The sequence below is a fragment of the Macaca nemestrina genome, chromosome 12 (genome assembly GCF_043159975.1).
Source record: "Macaca nemestrina isolate mMacNem1 chromosome 12, mMacNem.hap1, whole genome shotgun sequence".
Lineage (NCBI taxonomy): Eukaryota > Metazoa > Chordata > Mammalia > Primates > Cercopithecidae > Macaca > Macaca nemestrina.
The window spans coordinates 117,141,506-117,165,099 of NC_092136.1; the positions used below are offsets into that span (position 1 = coordinate 117,141,506).

The 23,594-nt window shown below is 47.1% G+C and overlaps 2 protein-coding genes across 16 annotated transcripts in view; one reads left to right on the plus strand and one right to left on the minus strand.

The window, feature by feature from the left end:
- Positions 1–7,815, minus strand: part of LOC105476433 (beta-secretase 1) — a 29,123-nt gene extending 21,308 nt beyond the window's left edge. Inside the window, exon 1 of the mRNA XM_011732392.3 lies at positions 7,081–7,815. Coding sequence (XP_011730694.1) covers positions 7,081–7,341 — 261 coding nt within the window. The 5' untranslated portion in view covers positions 7,342–7,815. The remainder of the gene's footprint in view (positions 1–7,080) is intronic.
- A 153-nt stretch (positions 7,816–7,968) lies between these two features.
- Positions 7,969–23,594, plus strand: part of LOC105476495 (centrosomal protein 164) — a 98,239-nt gene continuing 82,613 nt past the window's right edge. For 7 of the 15 annotated variants that reach the window (XM_071075968.1, XM_071075971.1, XM_071075977.1 and 4 more), the window contains exon 1: positions 19,868–20,067. The gene's annotated coding sequence lies outside the window, so the exon portion shown is untranslated. Of the gene's footprint in view, positions 8,118–19,862; positions 20,068–23,594 lie in introns of those variants that run through there. The other 8 variants (XM_071075981.1, XM_071075982.1, XM_071075984.1 and 5 more) reach the window with 5 other exon arrangements.

The window sequence follows — 23,594 nt, forward strand, 5'->3', positions numbered from 1 at the left end:
TATCCTGGGAGGCTCAGGAGATTTGGGGCAGGGGGATGGGGATGGCTTGGTGACAGGAAGGGTGGGGATCTAGAGTGTTGACTGCTCCCAGCCTTCTCCTTCACCACTGAGGTCCCTTTACAGAACCCTGCCAAGCACAGTTTGAAGCCATTATAGGGGGAGGAGAGGAAAAAAAGGAAAACCACCTGGGCCTTCTTGGTTTCTGAGACCCTGAGCCCTCGTAGTTTTCTACTGCTCTGATCATTTTCTCTTGTTTCCTTGTCTACACCTAATATTCTTTCCCTAATCATTTTTCTCCTTTCCCTCCGTTCCCTCAATGAACAAGACTATTTTTTAACTTGGCTTTCACAGCCTCTCTGTGGATGAGTCCTGTCTGCCTGCCCAGTTCTAACCTCTCTCCAGATTCCCACTGTCAGCTGGTGGCTGAACACTTCCACAAGGATGACCCACTAGCTTCTCAGAGGCAACCAACATGTCCCAGATCGTAGAACACAGGAAGGACAGGCCCCAGTATTTGGACTCAGAATCCAAGGACCTAGATTTGAACCCCGACTCTGTTCTTAACAGAATCACTTTGGACGAGACACTTAGTCTCTCTGGGCCTCAGTTTCCTCATCCCCAAAATGGGTAAGCTAATACTTATCCCTTATAATTAAAGGAGAATAATAAACATAAACTTTGGTAAACTATATTGTGCTTCCTGGCCGGGTGCAGTGGCTCATACCTGTAATCCTAGGACTTTGGGAGGCTGAGGCGGGCGGATCACTTGAGGTCAGGAGTTTGAAACCAGTCTGGCCAATGTGGTGAAACCCCTGTCTCTACTAAAAATACAAAAAAAATTAGCTGGGTGTGGTGGCACACACCTGTAATCCCAGCTATTTGGGAAGCTGAGGCAGGAGAATCATTGGAACCTAGGAAGCAGATGTTGCAGTGAGCGGAGATTACGCCACTGCACTCCAGCCTGGGCGACAGAGCGAAACTCCGTCTCAAAACGAACAAACAAAAAAACTATATTGTGCTTCAAAAGCTTGCCCCTGTTGCTTTGTTCCCTGACAAAAAGTCAGAGAGGTTAAATAAAGCCATCATCTCCTCTTCCCTCTCTCTCACCCCATACATCTCATCAAGTGCACAGAATAACTGGTTAAACGATGGATGAATACTGATTCCTCCTCTCTACCCTCACTGCCACCACCCTCTTTCAGGCCCATCTATCCTGAGATCCTTGTTTCCATGTCTAGAGTCATGATGCTAGACTCTCCAAGTCATCCTGCATACTGAAGCTGTTTTCCTAGAACTGAAATAGACGATATCATCCCTCTTCTCGTATACCTACAACGATTCCTTACTGTTTGCAGAATAAAACCCAAAGTCCTGTCAGCCCCGCATCCCCACCATGCCTTCTGGCTTCTCACCATCGTTCACGCTTTTCTTCATGAAGCGCTCCTCCTCACCACTCTCCATATTGCAAAGCTTTCTCCTCTTTCGAGGTCTTATTCAAATACCTCCTTTTTGGCCGGGTGCGGTGGCTTATGCCTGTAATCCCAGCATTTTGGGAGGCCGAGGCGGGTGGATCCCTGGGTGACAGAGCAAGACTCCCTCTCAAAAAAACAAAAAAAAACACACACACACACACACACACAAACAAAACAAAACAAAAACCTCCTTTTCCAGCAAGGGGTCCCTAATACCACGTCAGAAGTAGCTGCTTCTCTCTGTGCACTTCCAAGACCCACTGTTCCACTATTTGTACCAAATGCATTTGGTCGTGTGTAATATTTAGGTATTATGTCTATGTCTCACATCAGATTGTGAGCTGTCCAAGGGCTAAGACTATGGCATGATTTTTCTCTTCTACACACAGTAGGTACTCAATAAATATCTGTTACACTGAATTGACTATCACCAAATTTCACTCCTAACAGTTACATTATCCTGTGTTTGGTCAGTGATGCCCGTAATATCAAAATGAGATAACATCCTTTTATTTATTTATTTAGAGACAGGGTCTCACTCTGTCACCCAGGCTAGAGTGCAGTGGCGCGATCTCGGCTCACTGCAACCTCTGCCTCCTGGGCTCAAGCGATTCTCCTGCCTCAGCCTCTTGAGTAGCTGAGTTTACAGGCGCGTGCCACCACACCCGGCTAATTTTTGTATTTTTAGTAGAGATGGGGTTTCACCATGTTGGCCAGGCTGGTCTCAAATTCCCAACCTCAGGTGATCTGCCCGCCTCAGCCTCACCTTAGTGCTGGGATTACAGGTGTGAACCGCTGCACCCAGCCCTTTCATTTAAAAGAATAAAAATACTTTCTCCAAGAGCTACAGTTCTGCATTTACAACTGCCCTTCAACAGTTCTGTTTAGAGGCTTGCAGCTCATGTATTCATTCACTCAATGTTTTTTAGGTGTATGTTCTGAGCTTGGCATTGTTATAGATTATTATAACGCAAAGAAAGGATAACTGCAAAATAAATAAATAAAATGTAAAAGACACTGTCCTTAAGAGCTTGAAGTTTTGTTTGTTTGTTTGAGACAGAGTCTCGCTCTGGAGTGCAGTGGCATGATCTCGGCTCACTGCAGCCTCTGCCTCCCAGGTTCAAGCAATTCTCCTGTCTCAGCCTCCCGAGCAGCTGGGATTACAAGCACCTGCCACCATGCCCGGCTAATTTTTGTATTTTTAGTAGAGACAGGGTTTCACCATATTGGTCAGGCTGGTCTTGAACTCCTGGCCTCAGATGATCCTCCTGCCTCAGCCTCCCAAAGTGCTGGGATTACAGGCATGAGCCACTGCGCCTGGCCAGAGCTTGAAGTTTTATGAGAGAAACAAACACAAAAACAGTTGTAATATGTTACAAGTGTAGTAATGGAGGTATCACCAGGTGTAATAGGAGAATGGAAGAGGGATGCTTGTGATAAACTTCTTCCCCAAGACAAATGGCACAGTAGGAAGAACAAGGACGAAACAGGTCTTAACTTACTGGCCTTCTACCTGGCCAGTGGTTTAACCTTTCAACCCCGTTTCTTCTGCTAGACACTGTGAGTGATAAAGACCTTTTTTTTTTTCTTTTCTAGAGACAGGGTCTCTTTCACCCTCTGACATGCAGGAGATTGCAGTGGTGCAATCATAGCTCACTGAAGCTGTCTTTTTATATATTGCAGGAATTGCTGTAAGGGACAAACTAATAGGAGGCTAAGGTGGAAGTATCACTTGAGTCCAGAAGTTGGAGACCAGCCTGGGCAACATAGTGAGACAATTTGAAAAAAATCAGCTGGGCCCGGTGGCATGTGCCTGTAGCCCCAGTTACTCAGGAGCCTGAGGCAGGAGGATCACTTGAGCCCAGGAGCTATGATTGTGCCCCTGCACTCCAGCCTGGGCAACAGAGTGAGACCCTATAATTAATAAACAAACAAATAAATTTGTATACAAGTACTATAAGCCATCCCCTCCTGCCACCTTTCCTATTCCCACAGTCTTGTTATCCTCCAGTTCACCCCAGATCAGAATCTTAAAACCATTGTTGATGCCTTCTTCCTTTCCCTTCACACCAATGTCACCAAATCCTCCCCACCTGCCCTGGCACGTTCTCTGCATCCTACCCTTCCTTTCTCTTTCCATCTTATCGCAGCCTAATGCCCTCCTTGTCATAGAAGGCCTCACACCTGGACTGTTGTGAGGGCCCCCTGTGCCTGTGTCTTTCAGTCCTACTCTTTTTGTTTTTATTTATTTTTTTTTTTGAGATGGAGTCTCGCTCTGTCACCCAGGCTGGAGTGCAGTGGCGTGATCTTGGCTCACTGCAACCTCTGCCTCCTGGGTTCAAGAGATTTTTCTGCCTCTGCGCCCTGAGTAGCTGGGACTACAGGCATGCGCCACCACACCCAGCTAATTTTTGTATTTTTAGTAGAGACAGGGTTTCACCATATTAGCCAGGCTGGTCTCGAACTCCTGACCTCGTGATCCATCTGCCTCAGCCTCCCGAAGTGCTGGGATTACGGGCGTGAGCCACCGCGTCCGGCCATAAATGGTTCTCAAATTTGAGGCACAAACTGCGGGGCCCCATTTTCAGAGAGACTGTCTCTAGAGGTCTGGGATGGGGCCAGGGAATTTACATTTTTAGCTGACTCCAATGAGGGTTTGCAGACCTCGCTTTGAGTATATCTGCATGGATGACCTTGTACTTGTCACTTCCGCCCTTTCACTTCCACTCTGGGCAGAAAACTTGTCTTCTTGTCTGTTTGTGGGTCAGCCCCCAAGCACCAGCAATTAATTGCCTAGCACAGAGAAAGTGCTCCCCAAATTTCACTTGTACTTGTTCAGAATACAATGCCATCCAAGTTCTCATTTGGCACTTACAACAGCTGCGCCAGGTAGGAAGAAAGGGCGTCCTTCTTGCAGACAGATGGGGAGAGAGTCCAAGCCACCAGAGAGCAGAGACTGGCTGACGCAGGCTTAGTTAGAAACCATAGTGCAAGCCACACAGTTGCTTTAGTTGTGGGCTCCCTGGCACTAGCTTCCTGGACTGGTGTTGAACTTTAAGCCCACTTTTCTCTTCTAGAAAGGAGTGAGGAAGGAACTGACATTTATTGAGCAATTACTCTCTGCTAAGTACTGGGCCGCAGGATGTATGCATTATTTCAGGGGATCAGGGAAGTACAGTAATGGATACCCCAGTTTCTTTTGTTTGTTTGTTTGTTTGTTTTAGACAGAGTTTTGCTCTTGTGGCCCAGGCTAGAGTCCAACGGCACGATTTTGGCTCACTGCAGCCTCTGCCTCCTGGGTTCAAGCTATTCTCCTGCCTCTGCCTCCTGAGTAGCTGGGATTACAGGCATGTGCCACTATGCCTGGCTAATTTTGTACTTCTAGTAGAGACGGGGTTTCTCCATGATGATCAGGCTGGTCTCGAACTCCCGACCTCAGGTGATCTGCCCACCTCGGCCTCCCAAAGTGCTGGCATTACAAGCATGAGCCACCGCGCCCGGCTGTTTTTGTTTTTGTTTTTGTTTTTTTCTGAGATGGAGTTTTGCTCTTGTTGCCCAGGCTGGAGGGCAATGGCACAATCTTGGCTCACTGTAACCTCTGCCTCCCGGGTTCAAGTGATTCTCCTGCCTCAGCCTCCTGAGTAGCTGGGATTACAGGTACATGCCACCACGCCCAGCTAATTGTTTTTGTATTTTTAGTAGAAACAGGGTTTTGCTATGTTGGTCAGGCTGGTCTCGAACTCCTGACCTCAGGTGATCTGCCTGCCTCGCCCTCCCAAAGTGCTGGGATTACAGGATACCCCAGTGTTATACATGTAAAACATGGAGGCCCAGGACATCCAAGTTTTTATGCCTCATTACATAGCATAGAAGAGGCAGAACAGGCCAGACAAGGATAAAGTGACTTCATATTTGTTGGAGGTCAGTTTTGTATGCAGGTGCATTGTTCTGGGTGAAAGCACCTAGAACAATTAACCCTCACAACTTAATCCTCACAATTACCTTGTAAAGGAGATCTCATTTTCTACACATTTTAAAGACATGACAGTAGTTTCAGAGAGGTTATGCAATTTGCCCAAGGCCACACAGCTGAGAAGAGGAAAAGCTGTGGGTGGTAGAGCTGGGATTCATGGACCATCTGACCTCAAAGCTCGTGTGGGTTCTGCAGCTCGGTCCTGCATCATGCACAGTTCCCCAAGCTCCCTCTCCTGAGAAGAGGTCCATGCACAGTTTGCAAAGCACATCAGTAGCAGAAACAGGAGTAGGTCCCAGGTCTCTGCACACCCGCTGCTCCCTGACGATATCATCTAGCAATCTGTTTGCTCAGGGCCTGGATTTGGCCTCTGTCCTGCCCCCTCAACCTCCCACTGGAGACTACTTCTGGGGAAGTTATGGTGCACAGGAAAGAGGATGAGAAAGTGGGGAAGACCAGGCTTTTGACTAGCTGAGAGGTAGGGCTGGGGAGCATACACCTAGGGAAGGCTGGCTTCTGTAAAGTAATTGGGAGGTGGGGGTTTGTGTTTCTCCCAGTTCCAGCTGTCTGAGAAGTTCAGGAAAGTGTGGCTGTCCCCTCTACCCACCTCAAACACACTCCCACCTTCACAGACCCTCCCAAGGACACAGATCCGGAGGTGGCTCACAGAGATGTGCAGGATCAGATTCAAGGTGACACGCACCAGCATACACAGAACCACAGGGTTGCCCAGGCCCGGACTCTCCCACAGAGGCGGCAGATGCACACAGAGGTCAACCACAGCACCCCACATGGAGGGCTGCTCACCCACAGAGGTGCAGAGGGTGCCACCTCCACCAGCTACCTTGAAGGTACTTTGGAGATTGTCAGGAAGGATGGGGAGGGCACACGGTGTTTTCTCTACAACTCCCTCTCCCCCGCCATGAAAGGAGTCTCACTCTTAAAAGGGAACTCTGGCTCCTTTCCTACCATTTGTCCTTTCCCCAGGCTCAGTTCAGTTCCCCTCTGGCCTGGGGGGGTGTGGGATGGGGGAGGGGCTGGAGTGTAGCCCGCCAGAGGGAAAAGGGGAGGAGGAGGGGACGGCAGGAGCCTGTCCAGGGCTTCCGGGCTGAGTGCAATCGGGGGGCCTGGGCCCTCAGTTTGCCGTCCCAGTGGCAGCCCAGATGGTGGGAGCAAGGGGCTGATTCAACTGCTGCCAGGATTCCTTGGTCCTGGAGGTGCTGGGAACAATGGTGGGAATCAGAGGAGGGGACAAGGTTGGGTGGTGGGATTTGGGAGACTCGGACTGGGCCACTGTCAGAGGGGGCTGACACCTGTTATAGTGCCCCTGTGGCGGACCCTTCCTCCAGGTCAGGGTCCCCAGCTGATGTGTCTCTCTTGCCCCAAATCCTTCCGGAGGGCGTATGTGTCAGATGAGGAGCAAGGGGAACTAGGCAGTCAGGGGAGAAGAGAAGGGAAAGGGGAGCTTGGGAACACTTCTGCCAACAACCACGTGACCCCGGGGAATGGCTGGGGAGGGGTCCCTCCTGCTGTCCCCACCAGCCCATTTGAGCAGGGGCCAGCCTGAGGCATCCCCGGCCTGTCTCCCCTCTGCTCATGCAGGCGGAGGGCTAAGGGCTGGCCTGACCACCTTACCGTCTGCGGGGGGCTGCCCACGGTCATCTCCACGTAGTAGCCCTGCCCCGACTTGCCCCTCAGGTTGTCCACCATCTCCACAAAGCTGCCCCTCCGGCCGGGCTCCTCGTGCTCTTCGTCGGTCTCCCGGGGCAGCCGCAGCCCCACGGGGGCTCCCCCCAGGCCGCTGCGCAGGGGCAGCCGGATGCCGTGCTGGGTGCCGTGGGCAGGCAGCACTCCCGCGCCCATCCACAGCAGGAGCCAGGGCAGGGCTTGGGCCATGGTGGGCCCCGGCCTTCGGGCCCTCTGGGCTCGCACTGGCCCACGTCTGTCCCTGGCGCCTGCCCCCAAGTCTGGGTGGTGCTGGTGGCTTCTCAGGAGAGGGAGCTTGGGGGCATCAGGACGCCAGAGCCTGCAGGGCCCTGGGCCAGCCCCCGGGTCCGGGCCGTGGAGAGCGGTCAGGGGAGATCCGCAGAGCACGGGAGCAGGGGAGAGGCTGGGATCCGGAGCCCGCTACATCGGCACGGCGGCGGCCAGCCACGGCAGCGGGCGCGGGCTCCCGGCGGGGCTGGGAGGGGCGGGCATGGCGTGCCGGCGGCGGCTTCCCCGGTCCCCCCGGCGGGCGGCGGCGCAGGCAGGGGCAAGCGCTCCGGGCTCCTGCGGCTGCGTTGGCTGCTCAGGCCACCATAATCCAGCTCGCGGCTCGCAGCTCCCGGGCGGGCTGGGGAGGCGGAAAGACTTGTGGCGGCGGCTGTCAAAGCCAAAGGGTTTTCGCTTTTCCCTGGGATCGCTGGGAAGTGTAGTCTTCCCATGGCTGGCAATCCGGCTTCCGGGGCTGGAGAGGGGTCTGGGATGCCCTCTGCCGAGGTGGAGTCCGCCCTGCAGGGCCCTGGCGGGAAGGGCCAGACGGATGGAGGGGGGCACACCTCCCGTCTGTCAGTCTTTCGTTCAGCATGGAGGGAGCACCCACTGCACACCAGGCACACTGCCAGGCGCTGGGGATACAGAGAGAAATAAACGGTGATTCTACACGGGACCGTTAAGTGATTCCTGCCAAGGTGGGGTTTCATACTATACGATGTGGCATTAAGGAGTAGGGATTTGGAGGGACATCTAGGGGATCTGAGAAGACTCAGTGGGAGAAGGTGGTATTTAATTTGAGCGTTTAAAAATGGGTAGGATTTTCATAAGCAGAGATTGAGGGAGCAGGATGAAAGGGGATGGAAGAGTTTTTCCAGGTTGCAAACTACCGGAGCAGGGTCCAAAAGGGGAAAGTGCAGTTGTCTATTTTCACCTGCGCCTGCGATCTGCGGGCAGGTAAGAGCCAGCGGGTCTTCTCCCATCTGAACCTGTTTGTGCCTTTGAGACTCTACTTGCCTTGAATCCTTATGACCCCTCTGATTTTCTGCACCATCAGCCAGACTGAGGAGAAATGGCTGTTGATAGCTTTAAAGTGTTAACACTCCAAAAAGTATCTCTATATTAACTGGTAAGAGCTTAAAGCCTTGAACCAAAAGCGTTAGAGTTCTAATGGCTTAAAGAAGAAAAGCCGGTATGGTTTTAACAATATATTGTTTATCAAATGTGGAAAGCCATTGATAAAATTCAGCAGTTACTCTGATTTAATTTTTTTTTAAATGAAAGGGAATTTTCTTTTTTCTTTTGAAAGGGAGTCTTGCTCTGTCACCCAGGCTGGAGTGCAGTGCCATGGTCTCAACTCTGCAACCTCCGCCTCCTGGGTTCAAGCAATTCTCATGCCTCAGCCTCTGAGTAGCTGGGATTACAGGCGTGCGCCACCACACCCAGCTAATTTTTGTATTTTTAGTAGAGATGTGATTTCACCATGTTGGCCAGGCTGGTCTCGAACTTGTGGCCTCAAGCGATCCACCCACCTTGGCCTCCCAAAGTGCTGGGATTATAGGCATGGACCACTGTACCCAGCCAGGAAGCTTTTTAAACAAGATAACAAACAAACAAACAAACAAAAAATAGTAGTAATAAAAGGCTAAGTTACTCCCTTTAAAGGCAGGCTTTGGAAAGGAAAGATCATTACTCTTACCCTACACAGTTCAGAACAGTCTGATTGACTCAAAAGACAAGAAAATGGAAAAAGTGTTATATATGTTGGATAGCAAAGGAATCGTTAGTTGCAGATTATATGATATGGATACAAAATCCTAACCAATAAGGTGATTAGACACAAATTTAAAAAAATCAAAATAAAAATAGAGAAATGTATGCATGAGAATTGTAGATATGATAGAAATGGCATTCATATCAGAGGAAAATGGATGCATTATTCAAAAACTGTTGTTGGGATGTCTGGCAGCCCATTTGGAAGGAGAAAAAACCAAATCCCAATTTCATTCATCTGAAAATAAACTCCAGATAGATTAAAGAATTTAACATTAAAATAAAACTGCAGGAAAAATAGAATATTTTCATCATCTTATATTGAAGAAAACCTCCCTAACAAACCCCAGAAGGTAAAGAAACCTGAAAACTGGATGGGTTTGATGACTTAAATATTTAAAACTTCTGTAGAATCAGAAGTATTCCAATACTACCAGTGTTCTGGTTCAATTAGTAACTGGGAGAGCCCACCCTGGTTACTTAACCTTTTTGAGTCTTTTTTTTGAAACAGTCTCGCCTTGTCACCCAGGCTGGAGTGCAGTGGCTTGATCTCAGCTCACTGCAACCTCCTCCTCCTGGGTTCAAGCAATTCTTGTGCCTCAGCCTCCTGAGTAGCTGGGATTACAAGTGCCCACCACCATGCCTGGCTAATTTTTTTTTTTTTTTTTTTTTTTGAGACAGAGTCTCCCTCTGTCACCCAGGCTGGAGTGCAGTGGCATGATCTCGGCTCACTGAAACCTCTGCCTCCTCAAGTGATTCTCCTGCCTCAGCCTCCCAAGTAGCTGGGACTATGGGCTCGTGCCAGCACGCCCGGCTAACTTTTGTATTTTTAGTAGAGACGGGAATTTACCATGTTAGCCAGGCTGGTCTCGAACTCCTGACCTCAAGTTATCTGCCCGCCTCAGCCTCCCAAGGTGATGAGATTACAGGCGTGAGCCACCTTGCCTGGCCCCTTTTTGAGACTTGATTTTATCATTTGTAAAATGGAGATAATGATATTAATAGTTCAGTCCTCAAAAGGTAAGAATTCGATGAGACAATCCATGTAAAACATTTAGAATGGTGTCCAGCATATTGTAAGTGCTCAATAAAGGTCAGCTATTAGTATTATTATTGTTGTAACTACTGAGAAAAGTGACATTTACAAAGTTAAAAGATTAGTCACAGATAAAGAAACAACATTTACCACACAATAGAGACAAAGGGCTAATGTTTATAATGTGCAAAGAGCTTCTACAAATCAATATAAATCCAAAACAACCTGATAGAAAAATGAACAAAGGGTAAGGGAAAAGAGTGAGGAAAAACAACAAAAAACAAAAAAGAAAAGAAAAAGAAAAATGAACAAAGAATGTGAACAGGTAATTCCTAGAAGAAATTCAAATGGATGGTAAACATGAAAAAGGTTTAACTTCGTTAATAGTTGAAAGAACGCAATGTAAAACAGTAGATTCTTTGTTCCTTTTTCTTTCTTCCTTTCGTTCTCCTCTCAGATTGGTAACAATTGGTATTGATGACAGTATTGTTTGGACTGTAAATTATTCCATTTTTGGAGAGTAATTTGCAATGCCTATTAATACGTTAAAAATGCAAATTATTTGGGCAATGTCATTTATAGGACCCTTTCCAACAAAAACAACAATATTTCAGCAGTGTGTACTATAGCAAAACCTTGGATTCAAAACAAACAAAGCTGGGTGTGGTGGTTCATGCCTGTAATCCAATCCACTTGGGAGTTTGAGGTGGGAGGATCACTTGTGCCCTGGAGTTCAAGACCAGCCTGGAGACAGAGCAAGGCCCCATCTCTTTAAGCAAAACCAAAAATAATCATCAGGCCAGGTGTGGTGGCTCATGCCTGTAATCCTAGCACTTTGGGAGGCTAAGGTGGGTGGATCACTTGAGGTCAAGAGGTCGAGACCAGCCTGGCCAACATAGTGAAACCCAGTCTCTAATAAAAATACAAAAAAATGGCCAGGTGTGCTGGCTCATGCCTGTAATCCCAGCACTTTGGAAGGCTAAGGTGGGTGGACCTCAAACCTGAGGTCAGGAGTTTGAGACCAGCCTGGCCAACATGGTGAAATCCTGTCTCTACTAAAAATACAAAACAATTAGCCAGGCACGGGGGTGGGTGCCCAGCTACTTGGGAGGCTGAGGCAGGAGAATCGCTTGAACCCAGGAGGCAGAGGTTGCAGTGAGCCGAGATTGCACCACTGCACTCCAGCCTAGGTGACAGAACAAGACTGTCTCAAAAAAAAAAAAAAAAAAAAAAAAAAAAATTAGCTGGGTGTGATGGCACGTTCCTGTAACCCCAGCTACTTGGGAGGTTGAGGCAGGAGAATCGCTTGATCCTGGGAGACAGAGGTTACAGTGAGCCAAGATTGCACCACTGCCCTCCAGTCTGGGTGACAGAGTGAGAATAGGTCTCAAAAAAAAAAAAAAAAAAGAAAAAAAATTTAAATAGGCAACAAGACATTTGTTCAATGAAATCCTAAGTAACCATTAAAAACAATGGGATAACTTCTTTTTTTTTTTTTTTTTTTGAGACAGAGTCTGGCTCTGTCGCCCAGGCTGGAGTGCAGTGGCGCGATCTTGGCTCACTGCAAGCTCTGCCTCCCAGGTTCACGCCATTCTCCTGACTCCGCCTCCTGAGTAGCTGGGACTACAGGCGCCTGCCACCACGCCCGGCTGCGTTTTTTTTGTACTTTTGTTTTTTTTTTTTTTTTTAGTAGAGACGGGGTTTCACAGTGTTAGCCAGGATGGTCTCGATCTCCTGACCTCGTGATCCGCCCGCCTCGGCATCCCAAAGTGCTGGGATTACAGGCGTGAGCCACCGCGCCCGGCAGGGATAACTTCTTATGAACTGGCCTTCCAGGCTGAAATGCAGTGGCACGATGTCGGCTCACTGCAACCTCCGCCTCCCAGGTTCAATTCTCTGCCTCAGCCTCCCAAGTAGCTGGGATTACAGGCGTGTGCCACCATGTCCGGCTAATTTTTGTGTTTTTATTAGGGATGAGGTTTTGCCATGTTGGCCAGCCTGGCTAATTTTTGTATTTTTAGTAGAGACGGGGTTTCACCATGTTGGCCAGACTGGTCTCGAACTCCTGACCCTGTGATCCACCCACCTCAGCCTCCCAAAGTGCTGGGATTACAGGTGTGAGCCACTGCACCTGGCCTGTTTATGACAACTAAAGAAAGCACATGTCAGGGGCCTGACATGGTGGCTTACACCTGTAATCCCAGCACTTTGGGAGGCCGAGGCAGGTGAATCAGGAGTTCAAGGCCAGCCTGGTCAAGATGGTGAAACCCTGTCTCTACTAAAAATACAAAAATTAGCTGGGCGTGGTGGCGGATGCCTGGAATCCCAGTTACTCGGGAGGCTGAGGCAGAGAATTGTTTGAACCTGGGAGGCAGAGGTTGCTGTGAGCCAAGATTGCAGCACTGCACCCCAGCCTGGGTGACAGACTGAGACTATGTTATCCAAAAAAAAAAAAAAAAAAAAAAAGCACATGTTAGAACAATAACATTATGATCTGATTTCTGCAAAAATTAAAAAGAATGCGCTTGTGCATATATGTATAAATATGTATGTATATACATTTACATCTGCATAAGCATAAAAAAATCTGGAAGATGGCACCCACAATGTCAACAGTGGTTTCCTTTGAAGTGTAGGGTTTAATTTCTTCCTTAGTTTGCTCATTCATTCATTCAGTAAATGTACATTGAGTGCCTACTACATGCTAAGCACTATTTTAGGCACCGAGGATACAATGATATGTAAAATCCCTGTCCTCATGGAGCTTACACTCTAATGCAGGAAGACAGATAGTAAAGAAGTAAAATTATAGTATCTTGGATGGTGATATGTGGTAGGGAAAAATAAAGTAGAGAAAGGAGATGAGAAGGTGGTTTACGGTTTCAAATAAAGTAGATTAAAAGTATAGAGGGAACATTTTATGTCTTTATATCCTTAAATAATTGGTAGGATTATCAAGTGTTTTCCTTTTTTATCATGTGAGTAGTTTTCTGTATAGTTCAAATAAACAGTATAAAAAAGAGAATAAAAAGTTATTTTTTTTTCCAGAATTAAAATGCTTGTTTATTTATTTATATTTAGAGATGGGGTCTTGCTCTGTCACTCAGGCTGGAGTGCAGTGGCATGATCATGGCTCACTACAGCCTTGACCTCCTGCGCTCAAGTGACCCTTCCACATCAGCCTCTGTAGATGAGACTACAGGTACATGCCACCAAGCCTGGGTAAATTTTTTTTTTTTTTTTTAAGAGGTTGGGTCTCATTGTATTGCCCAGGCTGGTCTTGAACTCCAGGCCTCAAAGGATCTTCCTGCCACCGCCTTTCAAAGTGTTGGGATTACAGATGTGAGTCACTGCTCTTGGCTGTTACTGTTTTCTGATTGACCTTGTAATTGTACATGTTTATGGAGTACATCTGATGTTTTGATACATATATATGTTGCATAATGATCAAATCAGGATATTTAGCATGACCACCACTTTATTTATTTATTTATTTATTTTGAGGTGGAGTGTCACTCTGTTGCCCAGGTTGTCGTGCCGTGGCATGATCTTGGCTCACTGCAACCTCCACCTCCCAGGTTCAAGGGATTCTCCGGCCTCAGCCTCCCAAGTAGCTAGGACTATAGGTGTGTAACACCACGCCTGGCTAATTTTTTGTATTTTTAATAGAGACAGCGTTTCACCATGTTAGCCAGGATGGTCTCGATCTCCTGACCTTGTGATCCTCCCGCCTCGACCTCCCAAATGCTGGGATTATAGGCCTGAGCCACTGCACCCGGCCCACTTTATGCATTTATAATTTCTTTGTGGTAAGGACATTCAAAAGCCTCTCTTCTAGCTATTTTGAAATATACCATATCAGTGTTACTGTTAACCATTGTCACCCTACTGTGCAATAGGATACTGGAATTTATTCCTCCTTTTCCTTTTTCTTTTTCTTTTTTTTTTGAGACAGAGTTTTACTCTTGTTGCCCAAGCTGGAGTGCAATGGCACGATCTTGGTTCACTGCAACCTCAGCCTCCTGGGTTCAGGTGACTCTCATTCCTCAGCGTCCCAAGTAGCTAAGATTATAGGCATGTGCCACCACACCTGGCATATTTTCTGTGTGTGTGTACATATATATATATATTTTTTTTTTTTTGGAGATGGAGTCTTATTCTGTCACCCAGGCTGGAGTGCAGTGGCGTGATCTCGGCTCACTGCAACCTGCACCTCCCAGGTTCAAGCAATTCCCCTGCTTAAGCCTCCCAAGTAGCTGGGACTATAGACACACACCACTATGCCCAGCTAATTATTTGTATTTTATTCCAATATTTTGTAATATTTTTGACGTTTTACTGTGTTGCCCAGGCTGGTCTCAATCTCCTGAGCTCAGGCAATCTGCCCACCTCAGCCTCCCAAAGTGCTGGGATTACAGGTGTGAGCCACCGCACTGGCCTAATTTTGTATTTTTAGTAGAGACGGGGCTTTCTCCATGTTGACCAGGCTGGTCTTGAACTCCTGACCTCAAGTGATCCACTCGCCTCCACCTCCCAAAGTGCTGGGATTACAGGCATGAGCCACCGCACCCGGCCTATTCCTACTAATAGTAACTTTATACTCATTGACCAACCTTTCCCCATCCTCTCCTCTCTTTTCCTCAGTCTGGTAACCACTGTTCTACTCTCTATGAGATCAATTTTTTTTTTTTTAATTCCACATGACTGAGATCATGTGGTATTTGTCTTTCTGTGCCTAGCTTATTTCACTTAACACCATGTCCTCCAGGTTCATTCATGTTGTTGCAAATGGTAGGATTTCATGATTTTTTTTTTATGGTTGAGTGGTATATCATTGTGTATATATACCACATTTTCTTTATGCATTCATCTGTTGTTGGACAGCTGGATTCATTGCCTATCTTGGGTAGTGTAAATAATGCTGCAATTAACATGGGGGTTCTGAAATATTTTTAACACACCAATTTCATTTCCTTTGGATATATACCGAGTAGTGGGATTGCTGAATTGTATGGTAGCTCTATTTTTAATTTTTTGAGGAACCACCATACAGTTTCCATGGTGATGGTACTAATTTACAGTCCCACCAACATTTTAAGTATTCCCTCTTCTCCATATCCTTACCAGCCCTTGTTTTCCTTTGTTTGCTTTATTGTAGCCATTTTAACTGGAATGAAGTGGTATCTCATTGTGGTTTTGGTTTGCATTTCCCTCAAGGTTAGTAATGTTGAACATTTTTTTCATGTACCTGTTGGCCATTTGTATATCTTCTTTTGAGAAATGTCTTTTAAGGCAGTTTGCCCATTTTAAAATCTGTTTATTTGTTTTTTTTTCTCTTTTTTTGGCTGTTGAGTTGTAAGAAAAAGTTCTAATAGTGGTTTCTGACCTAGGAGTAGGGAAAAAATTTGTCATCAGTTCTTTCCCATCTTTGAAATATGACTTCTTAGGCCGGGCGCGGTGGCTCAAGCCTGTAATCCCAGCACTTTGGGAGGCTGAGATGGGCGGATCACGAGGTCAGGAGATCGAGACCATCCTGGCTAACACGGTGAAACCCTGTCTCTACTAAGAAATACAAAAACTAGCCGGGCGAGGTGGCAGCGCCTGTAGTCCCAGCTACTCAGGAGGCTGAGGCCGGAGAATGGCGTGAACCTGGGAGGCGGAGCTTGCAGTGAGCTGAGATCTGGCCACTGTACTCCAGCCTGGGCTATAGAGCCAGACTCCGTCTCAAAAAAAAAAAAAAAAAGAAAAAAAGAAATATGACTTCTTAATGTTCATCCTTACTGTAGAAGATAACCTATGAGCGAAGTCCTATCTCTCTTCTTCACTCTTTGAGTATATTACTGGTATATCATTTAGAGTGTCAGGCTGGGCACAGTGGCTCATGTTTGTAATCCCAGCACTTTGGGAGGCCTAGGCAGGCAGATCACCTGAGGTCAGGAGTTCCAGACCAGCCTGGTCAACATGATGAAACCCCGTTTCTACTAAAACTGCAAAACTTAGCCAGGTGTGGTGGCGCATGCTTGTAGTCCCAGCTACTTGGGAGGCTGAGGCAGGCGAATCGCTTGAACCCAGGAGGCAGAGATTGCAGTGAGCTGAGATTGCACCACTGCACTTCAGCCTGGGCAACAAACTCCCTCTCAAAAAAAAAAAAAAAAAGTGTGTCATTTTTGTTATTTTCTCCCCAAAGTCTTACTTTTTAAATTATATTTGCCTTGGGGACATTTTATAAATTGGCTTGCATTTCTGAGTACAAACCTATGGGGAAACCTGATAAAATGCAAATTGTTGATCTGTGTGAATAGCATCTCTTATTTTATTAGCTCTTCCCATGAGACAGCAAGGAACCCATTCTAAGGCACAAGCGTTAAGCATTTGGATGGCAATTAAAATCTACAGGGCTGGGCGTGGTGGCTCATGCCTGTAATCCCAGCACTTTGGAAGGCCGAGGTGGGTGGATTGCCTGAGGTCAGGAGTTCAAGACCAGCCTGACCAACATGGTGAAACCCCATCTCTACTAAAAATACAAAAATTAGCCTGGCATGGTGGTGACAGAGTAAGACTGTGCCTCAAAAAACAAACGAACAAACAACAAAAAACCAGACTGATTGCAAAGATTGCAAATTCTTAGATATAGGGACCAAGTCTACAAATGGTTTTTTGAATCTCTGTTTTGTACAGGTTTGTGGGAGATGAGCTGGTGAGCCTTAGAGTTCCTTCCCAGTCTGGTCCCTTTGGCCCCTCAGTGAGACATTTATTTATTTATTTATTTATGAGACAGAGTCTCCCTCTGTTGCCCAGGCTGGAGTACAGTGGCGTGATCTTGGCTCACTGCAACCCCTGCATCTCGGGTTCAAGCGATTCTCCTGCCTCAGCCTCCCAAGTAGCTGGGACTACAGGTGTGTGCCACCATGCTCAGTGAATTTTTGTGTTTTTATTAGAGACAGGGTTTCGCCATGTTGGCCAAGCTGGTCTCGAGCTCCTCACCTCAGGTGATCCACCTGCCTCACCTTCCCAAAGTGTTGGGATTACAGGTGTGAGCCACTGTGGTCTGGCCTATGTTTTTCTTTTTTTGAGACAGAGCTTCGCTCTTGTCACCTAGGGTGGAGTGCAGTGGTAAGATCTTGGCTCACTGCAACTTCCACCTCCTGGGTTCAAGTGATTCTCCTGCCTCAGCCTCCTGAGTAGCCGGGATTATAGGTGCCTGCCACCACAACCAGCTAACTTTTGTATTTTTAGTAGAGATGGGGTTTCACCATGTTGGCCAGGCTGGTCTCAAACTCCTGACCTCAGGTGATCTGCCCGCCTCGGCCTCCCAAAATGCTGGGATTACAGGTGTGAGCCACTGTGACCGGCCAAGACTTTTAAAGAAGATGGAGAGAAAGGGGGTTAATGATTTGTCATTTATAGTAAGAATAAAGGAAGTATAGGCATAACTGCTGCAGAAAGATTTAAATTTAAACATGACGACGTCAATCTAAATAACAGAGAGGGAAACTCCAAAAGAAAATTGTATTTATTTAGAAGTAGCATTGCAATAGGTATATACATGCCATAGAGGCTGGGCAAGTAGGAATTTTTTTGTTTTTGAGATGGAGTGTCACTCTTGTTGCCCAGCCTGGAGTGCAACGTCATGACCTTGGCTTACCACAAACTCCACCTCCTGGGTTCAAGCAATTCTCCTCTCTCAGCCATCTGAGTAACTGGGATTACAGGCATGTACCACCATGCCTGGCTAATTTTGTATTTTTTAGTAGAAGCGGGGCTTTCCCATGTTGGTCAGGTTGGTCTTGAACTCCTGACCTCAGGTGATCCACTTGCCTTGGCCTCTCAAAGTTCTGGGATTACAGGCATGAGCCACTGTGCCTGGCTCAAGTAGGTTTTTTTTTTGTTTTTTGTTTTTTGTTTTTTGTTTTTTTTTTTTTCAGATGGAGTCTTTCTCTGTTGCCCAGGCTGGACTGGAGTGCAGTGGCTTGATATGGGCTCATTGCAACCTTCACCTCCTGGATTTAAGCGATTCTCCTGCCTCAGCCTCCTGAGCACCTGGGACTACAGGCGCGCGCCACGATGCCCAGCTAATTTTTGTATTTTTAGTAGAGACAGGGTTTCATCATATTGGCCAGGCTGGTCTCGAGTTCCTGACCTTCGGTGATCCACCCGCCTTGGCCTCCCAATGTGCTGGGATTACAGGCGTGAGCCACCGTGCCTGGCAAAGTGCTAGGATTACAGATATGAGCCACCAGGCCTGGTCGATAGTTTTTGTTATCAGGTATTCATGCATGAGAACCCTCTCTTCATGGTCTTCCCTGGCTCCATGTGTCAGGGTTTTAACACAAATGACTCTATTTTGATTTTGATAATTTTCACAAGGAATATGCTCTGTATATTCCAACAATCTGAGTTTCTCATCCTGGAATCAGCCCCTGAGTGGCACTGGGACTATCCTGAGTCGGCTACATCTCTAGAACCTGTCAGGAGCGGCTCTATGAGTTTGGCCTCATCATCTTCCTCTTCAACTAGCAGCATCTCTATTTGTCTGTTTTTCCGTTTTCCTATTGATGTAATGGGCAGAACTGTCTTTGCCCCTCTTAACTTCTCTAGGAGGTTGGAGACATATGAGAGAAAGGAAGATTTGCCCTCTGTGCAAGCAAAACTAAAACTCTTCGGAATTATATTAGTAGCAACCTTTCTGCCAGACAGGGTGTGTGGAGGAGCTATACATTGTGTCACTTTTTTCCTTCTTCAACAGACTCTTTGAAATAGTTATAACAGACATCACTATACCCATCTTGCAGACATAAAAACTGAACCCTGGGCTTTGGTGAAAAGGTGGATAGTAGAAAATAGGTTTAAGTCCTGGTCAGGTGCTCATTGGTTTAATAGGAGCATAGGAGAGCCATTTTAATTTAATTTTATTTTTTTTTGCCAGGAGAGATGGGGAGTGGGGGCGTCTCCATTACCTTACATTCACATTTGTTTTGTTGATTAAAGGAACAATGGGTTGATTATTGATGGCCACTGTATTATTCACCTGATGTTAATCATACTCCTAACAAATGATCAATAAATTGTCTTAGATAATTCACGTTACTATACTCTGTATAATCCTTCTCTGCCCTGGCAGAAATCCTCACGTCTAAACTCGGGCTCCTCTTTTTTTTCTTTTTTTTTTTTTAAAGTAGAGATGGGGTTTCACCATTATGGTCAGGCTGGTCTCGAACTCGTGACCTCAGGTGATCCACCCGCCACGGCCTCCCAAATTGCTGGGATTACAGGCGTGAGCCACCGCGCCCAACCAATGAGGTTCTCTTTTAACCTTTTGCGGATTCCCATTATCTATCTTAAACTACACTCCCATCGTGCAACGGAAAACGGACAGAGCTCCTGCGTGCCCCAAGGGACTTCGAGCCAATCCATTGTCAGAGCTCTCAGCCGGCGACCTATTGGCTCCGGCTGGAGGCGGGACTCTCGGTTGCTAGGCGGTACCTCTTCCGGAAGTGTTTGTTGCGCGCTGCAGGGCAACATCCCGGCGTCCCTGGAAGCGGGGGGAGCGGGTGGGTGTCGGGTGGCGTTGGGGGAGCTGCGCCTCGCCCAGAGCCTCGCCCGGAGCCTTCCGGGGTGGGGGATAGTTGAGGACCTCATCGAGGGAGGGGTTGGGCGGCGGGGAAGGGAGCGTGGCGGGGGTGCAGAGGCACGCTCTCAAGCCAACCAGCTTGATGCGCTCGAGTGTGGGCGGGGACTGAGGGAAGAAGAGAAAAACTGACTGCCAGGCGACAGTTCCTCCGTTTGAAATCTCGCCGGCTCCTGAGCGGGCCACCGGGCCCGGGCTGGGGGTCTGGCGGGTGAGTGAGCAGCGCGTCGGGATGCGGGAGAGGGGCATTGGGCACGGGGCGCTGGTTTGCTTGCTGTGTTCATCGTCGGCGAGTGAGGCTAGGCCTTCCGAAGCTTGCTGGGATACTTCTGTGGCAGACTCCCCCCCGGGTCCAAATCCGGGGCTAACCTTATGCCATCTTTTAACCAGCGGGGAAAGTTGGAAAGCTTTTTTGTTTTTTCCTTTTCTTGCACTGATTTAAAAAATCTCCCTCTACCTCTGGCACCTCTCTCCTCACTTGGCTTCCGCGACTCCCTGTCCGTCCTCCTAACTCAGTCCTTTGCAATAGAAAGCCCTCCCTTCTACTTAGCCGCACTCCATGTCTTGCGTTATCAGCTTTTCAGCGTTGACTCCCCAGACTACTCCAGCCAGACCTCTTTCCTGAGCTCAGACCTACTTACTGTCATCGTCAGCCTTCCCCGGTCCCTCCGATCTGTTTCTCCTCTTGTATTTCTTATCTCTTGAAGGGCTTCACCATTCACTCAGCCAAGTCTGTCCCTAGAATTTATTCATCTAATACATACAGCAAACATTTGTCGGACATGTCCTATCTTCCAGGCAGTGTAGTAGGTGGGGCTGCCTATTGGACGAGGCATAGAAATGAACGGAAAGTCACAGTGTTCTGGCTTTAGTGCTCTGATTTCCCTCCTCTCTCCCGAAGTTCAAGTCCTGTATTCTGCCTCTTAATTTCCCTAGAATCTGGCCCTTCTTTTCCATCCTCACAGCCACTGACTTAGTTCATAATTTCTTGCTTGTGCTTTCAGGATAACTTCCTAAGTGGTCTCTCTGCCTCATTTCTTGTCCTCCTGTAATTAGTTCTTATGCAGCTGTCAGAATCATTTATTTATTTTAGAGACAGAGTCTTGCTGTGTTGCCCAGGCTGGAGTGCAGTTGCTATTCACTGGTGTGACCCTAGCACACTGCAGCCTCAAACTCTTGCCCTCAAGCCATCCCCGTCAGTCTCCTGAGTAGATGGGACTACAGGCATGCACCGCCGTTCTTGGCCAGAATCGTCTGTCTGAGCTACAGATCTGATCATGCCAGTCGCCTTTGTGAGATCCTGTGATGGCCCCTCATCATTTACGGGATAGAGCCTCAGTTCTTCCAGGCCCTTTATAATATGCTCTTGCCTATGATTCTAGCTAGAGCTCTCTCTTGCCACTCCTCCCACTATCCCTTGCCCTTTGGTCATGTCAGAATGGTTGAGTTCGGTCTTAGGAGTCAGACATGGATACATATGCTGCTGTACCGTTTATTAGCTGTGAAACCTTGGGCAAGTTTTTTTTTTTTTTTTTGAGACGGAGTCTGACTCTGTCGCCCAGGCTGGAGTGCGGTGGCCGGATCTCAGCTCACTGCAAGCTCCGCCTCCCAGGTTTACGCCATTCTCCTGCCTCAGCCTCCCGAGTAGCTGGGACTACAGGCACCCGCCACCTCGCCCGGCTAGTTTTTTGTATTTTAGTAGAGACGGGGTTTCACCATGTTGGCCAGGCTGGTCTGGATCTCATTATCCGCCCACCTTGGCCTACCAAAGTGCTGGGATTACAGACATGAGCCACTGCGCCCAGCCTTTTTTTTTTTTTTTAAACTTTGCTAAGCCTCAGTTTCCTTATTTGAAAAGTGAAGATAATCTCTATTTTGCTGAGAGGATGAGGTGAGATGATATATAGAGAGCACTTAGTACAGTTCCTGGAACATAGGAAGTGTTCAGTGGCTATAAACTTTTGTTGTCATAATTCTTTGCACCCACCATATGCTTTTCTTCTTTTTTGCCTTTGTACATGTTGTTCCTCTGCTGTGAATTCCCTTACTCCGCTTATCCTGGGGAGCGTCTCCTTATCCTTCAAGAACTATCTTAATGTCCTCTACTCTGTGAGGCTTTCCCTGATCTTCCTAAGATTATTTGCCCTTACCTTTGTGTTCTGTTATATATTATGTTACTTCCTTTAATGCATGTAACACATTTTGTAGTCATGTGTTTACGTGTTTGGCTTCCCAGGTAGGCTGAGCTCACTTTCAGGGCCATGTGTAAGCAGGTTTGTAGCCCTAACACATCGCACAATGTCTGGCCCATGTGTGGATGTTCCATAAGTGATTAATTGGCGCAGTGACTCACGCCTGTGATCCCAGCACTTTGGGAGGCCAAGGTGGGCAGATCACCTGAGGTCAGGAGTTCGAGACTTGGCCAACATGGTGAAACCCCATCTTTATTAAAAATACAAAAATTAGCCAGGCGTGGTGGCAAGCGCCTGTAATCCCAGCTACTCATGAGGCTGAGGCAGGAGCATCACTTGAACCTGGGAGGCAGAGGCTGCAGGGAGCAGAGATCGCGCCATTGCACCCCAGCCAGGGTGACTCTGTCTCAAAAAAAAGAGAAAAAAAAAAAGTGATTACTTAATGTCTGAATGGCCTTAACTTATATTGCCTGATTCTGGATATATCCTTTGGAGCAAGGTAGAATAAGCCCTTTAAATATGTGAATAGCAATAATAATAATGTATGTGTCTAACATTTATTGAGATTTTAGTATATTTTAAGCACTTTACATATATTGAATCATATAAGTCTCACAACACATTGTGATGGATATTGTTGTTACTCTCATTTAATAGATGAGAAAACTGAGACTGCCCAGCTAGTAAGAGGCAGAGCTGGGATTCAATGCCAAGAATGTTCCAAAGCCTTTGCTCATTACCACTGCGTAATCAACTCTAACATGTTCCACCTTCTCCCCATTGCCTTCTCCAGTCAATCTTTTCTGTGGTCAACCTTCTTTGTAATAGTTGGAGCAGGATGGAAGAAATAAATATACAGGGAACCCTCATTATGCCTATGAGTATATATGCTCTGTTAGGGTGCAGATGTGCAAAACTCTAGCTATGCTGACAAAGTACAGAACCAGGTAGCCACGATATTGAAGGACTGGGAAACAGTGATACGTATTGAATGGAAGGGAACTGGGAATACTTAGCTTACTTTAGCTAGAGAATCCTGGGGTGCCCCCCGATGAACAGAAGGTAGACTTGAGGTATCAGGGAACATTTTTTAGAACCTGATTATTGGCTTACTATTAGACCTTCTGGTAGTTAAGAATTATCTATGGAATTGAAAATAGAATCTATAGTACTAGCTAAATTTGTGTAACATTTTCTGTATACAGGGACTGTGCTAGGCACTTTATAAGTGTTTCATTTTACTCTCAGGCTTTTTAATTTTTATTAAGATTGTTTGAATTATACACATGCAGTTGTTGAGGCTGAGAGAGGTGAAGCACCTTGCCTAAGGCCATACAGCTGCTAAGTGGGAGTTGGAATTTGAATCCAGGTCTTCTGTCTCCAAAGCTGGTGCTTTGACCACTATGTTGTCTGTCACTGAAAGCACAGAGAGGAAAATTTTAGTATGGGAAGAATGATGGACCAGAACTACTGAGGGCCTTCCTAGCTCCTGAGATTCCTTGTGTGTGTGTGTGTGTGTTTTTTTTTTTTTTCAGATAGGGTTTCA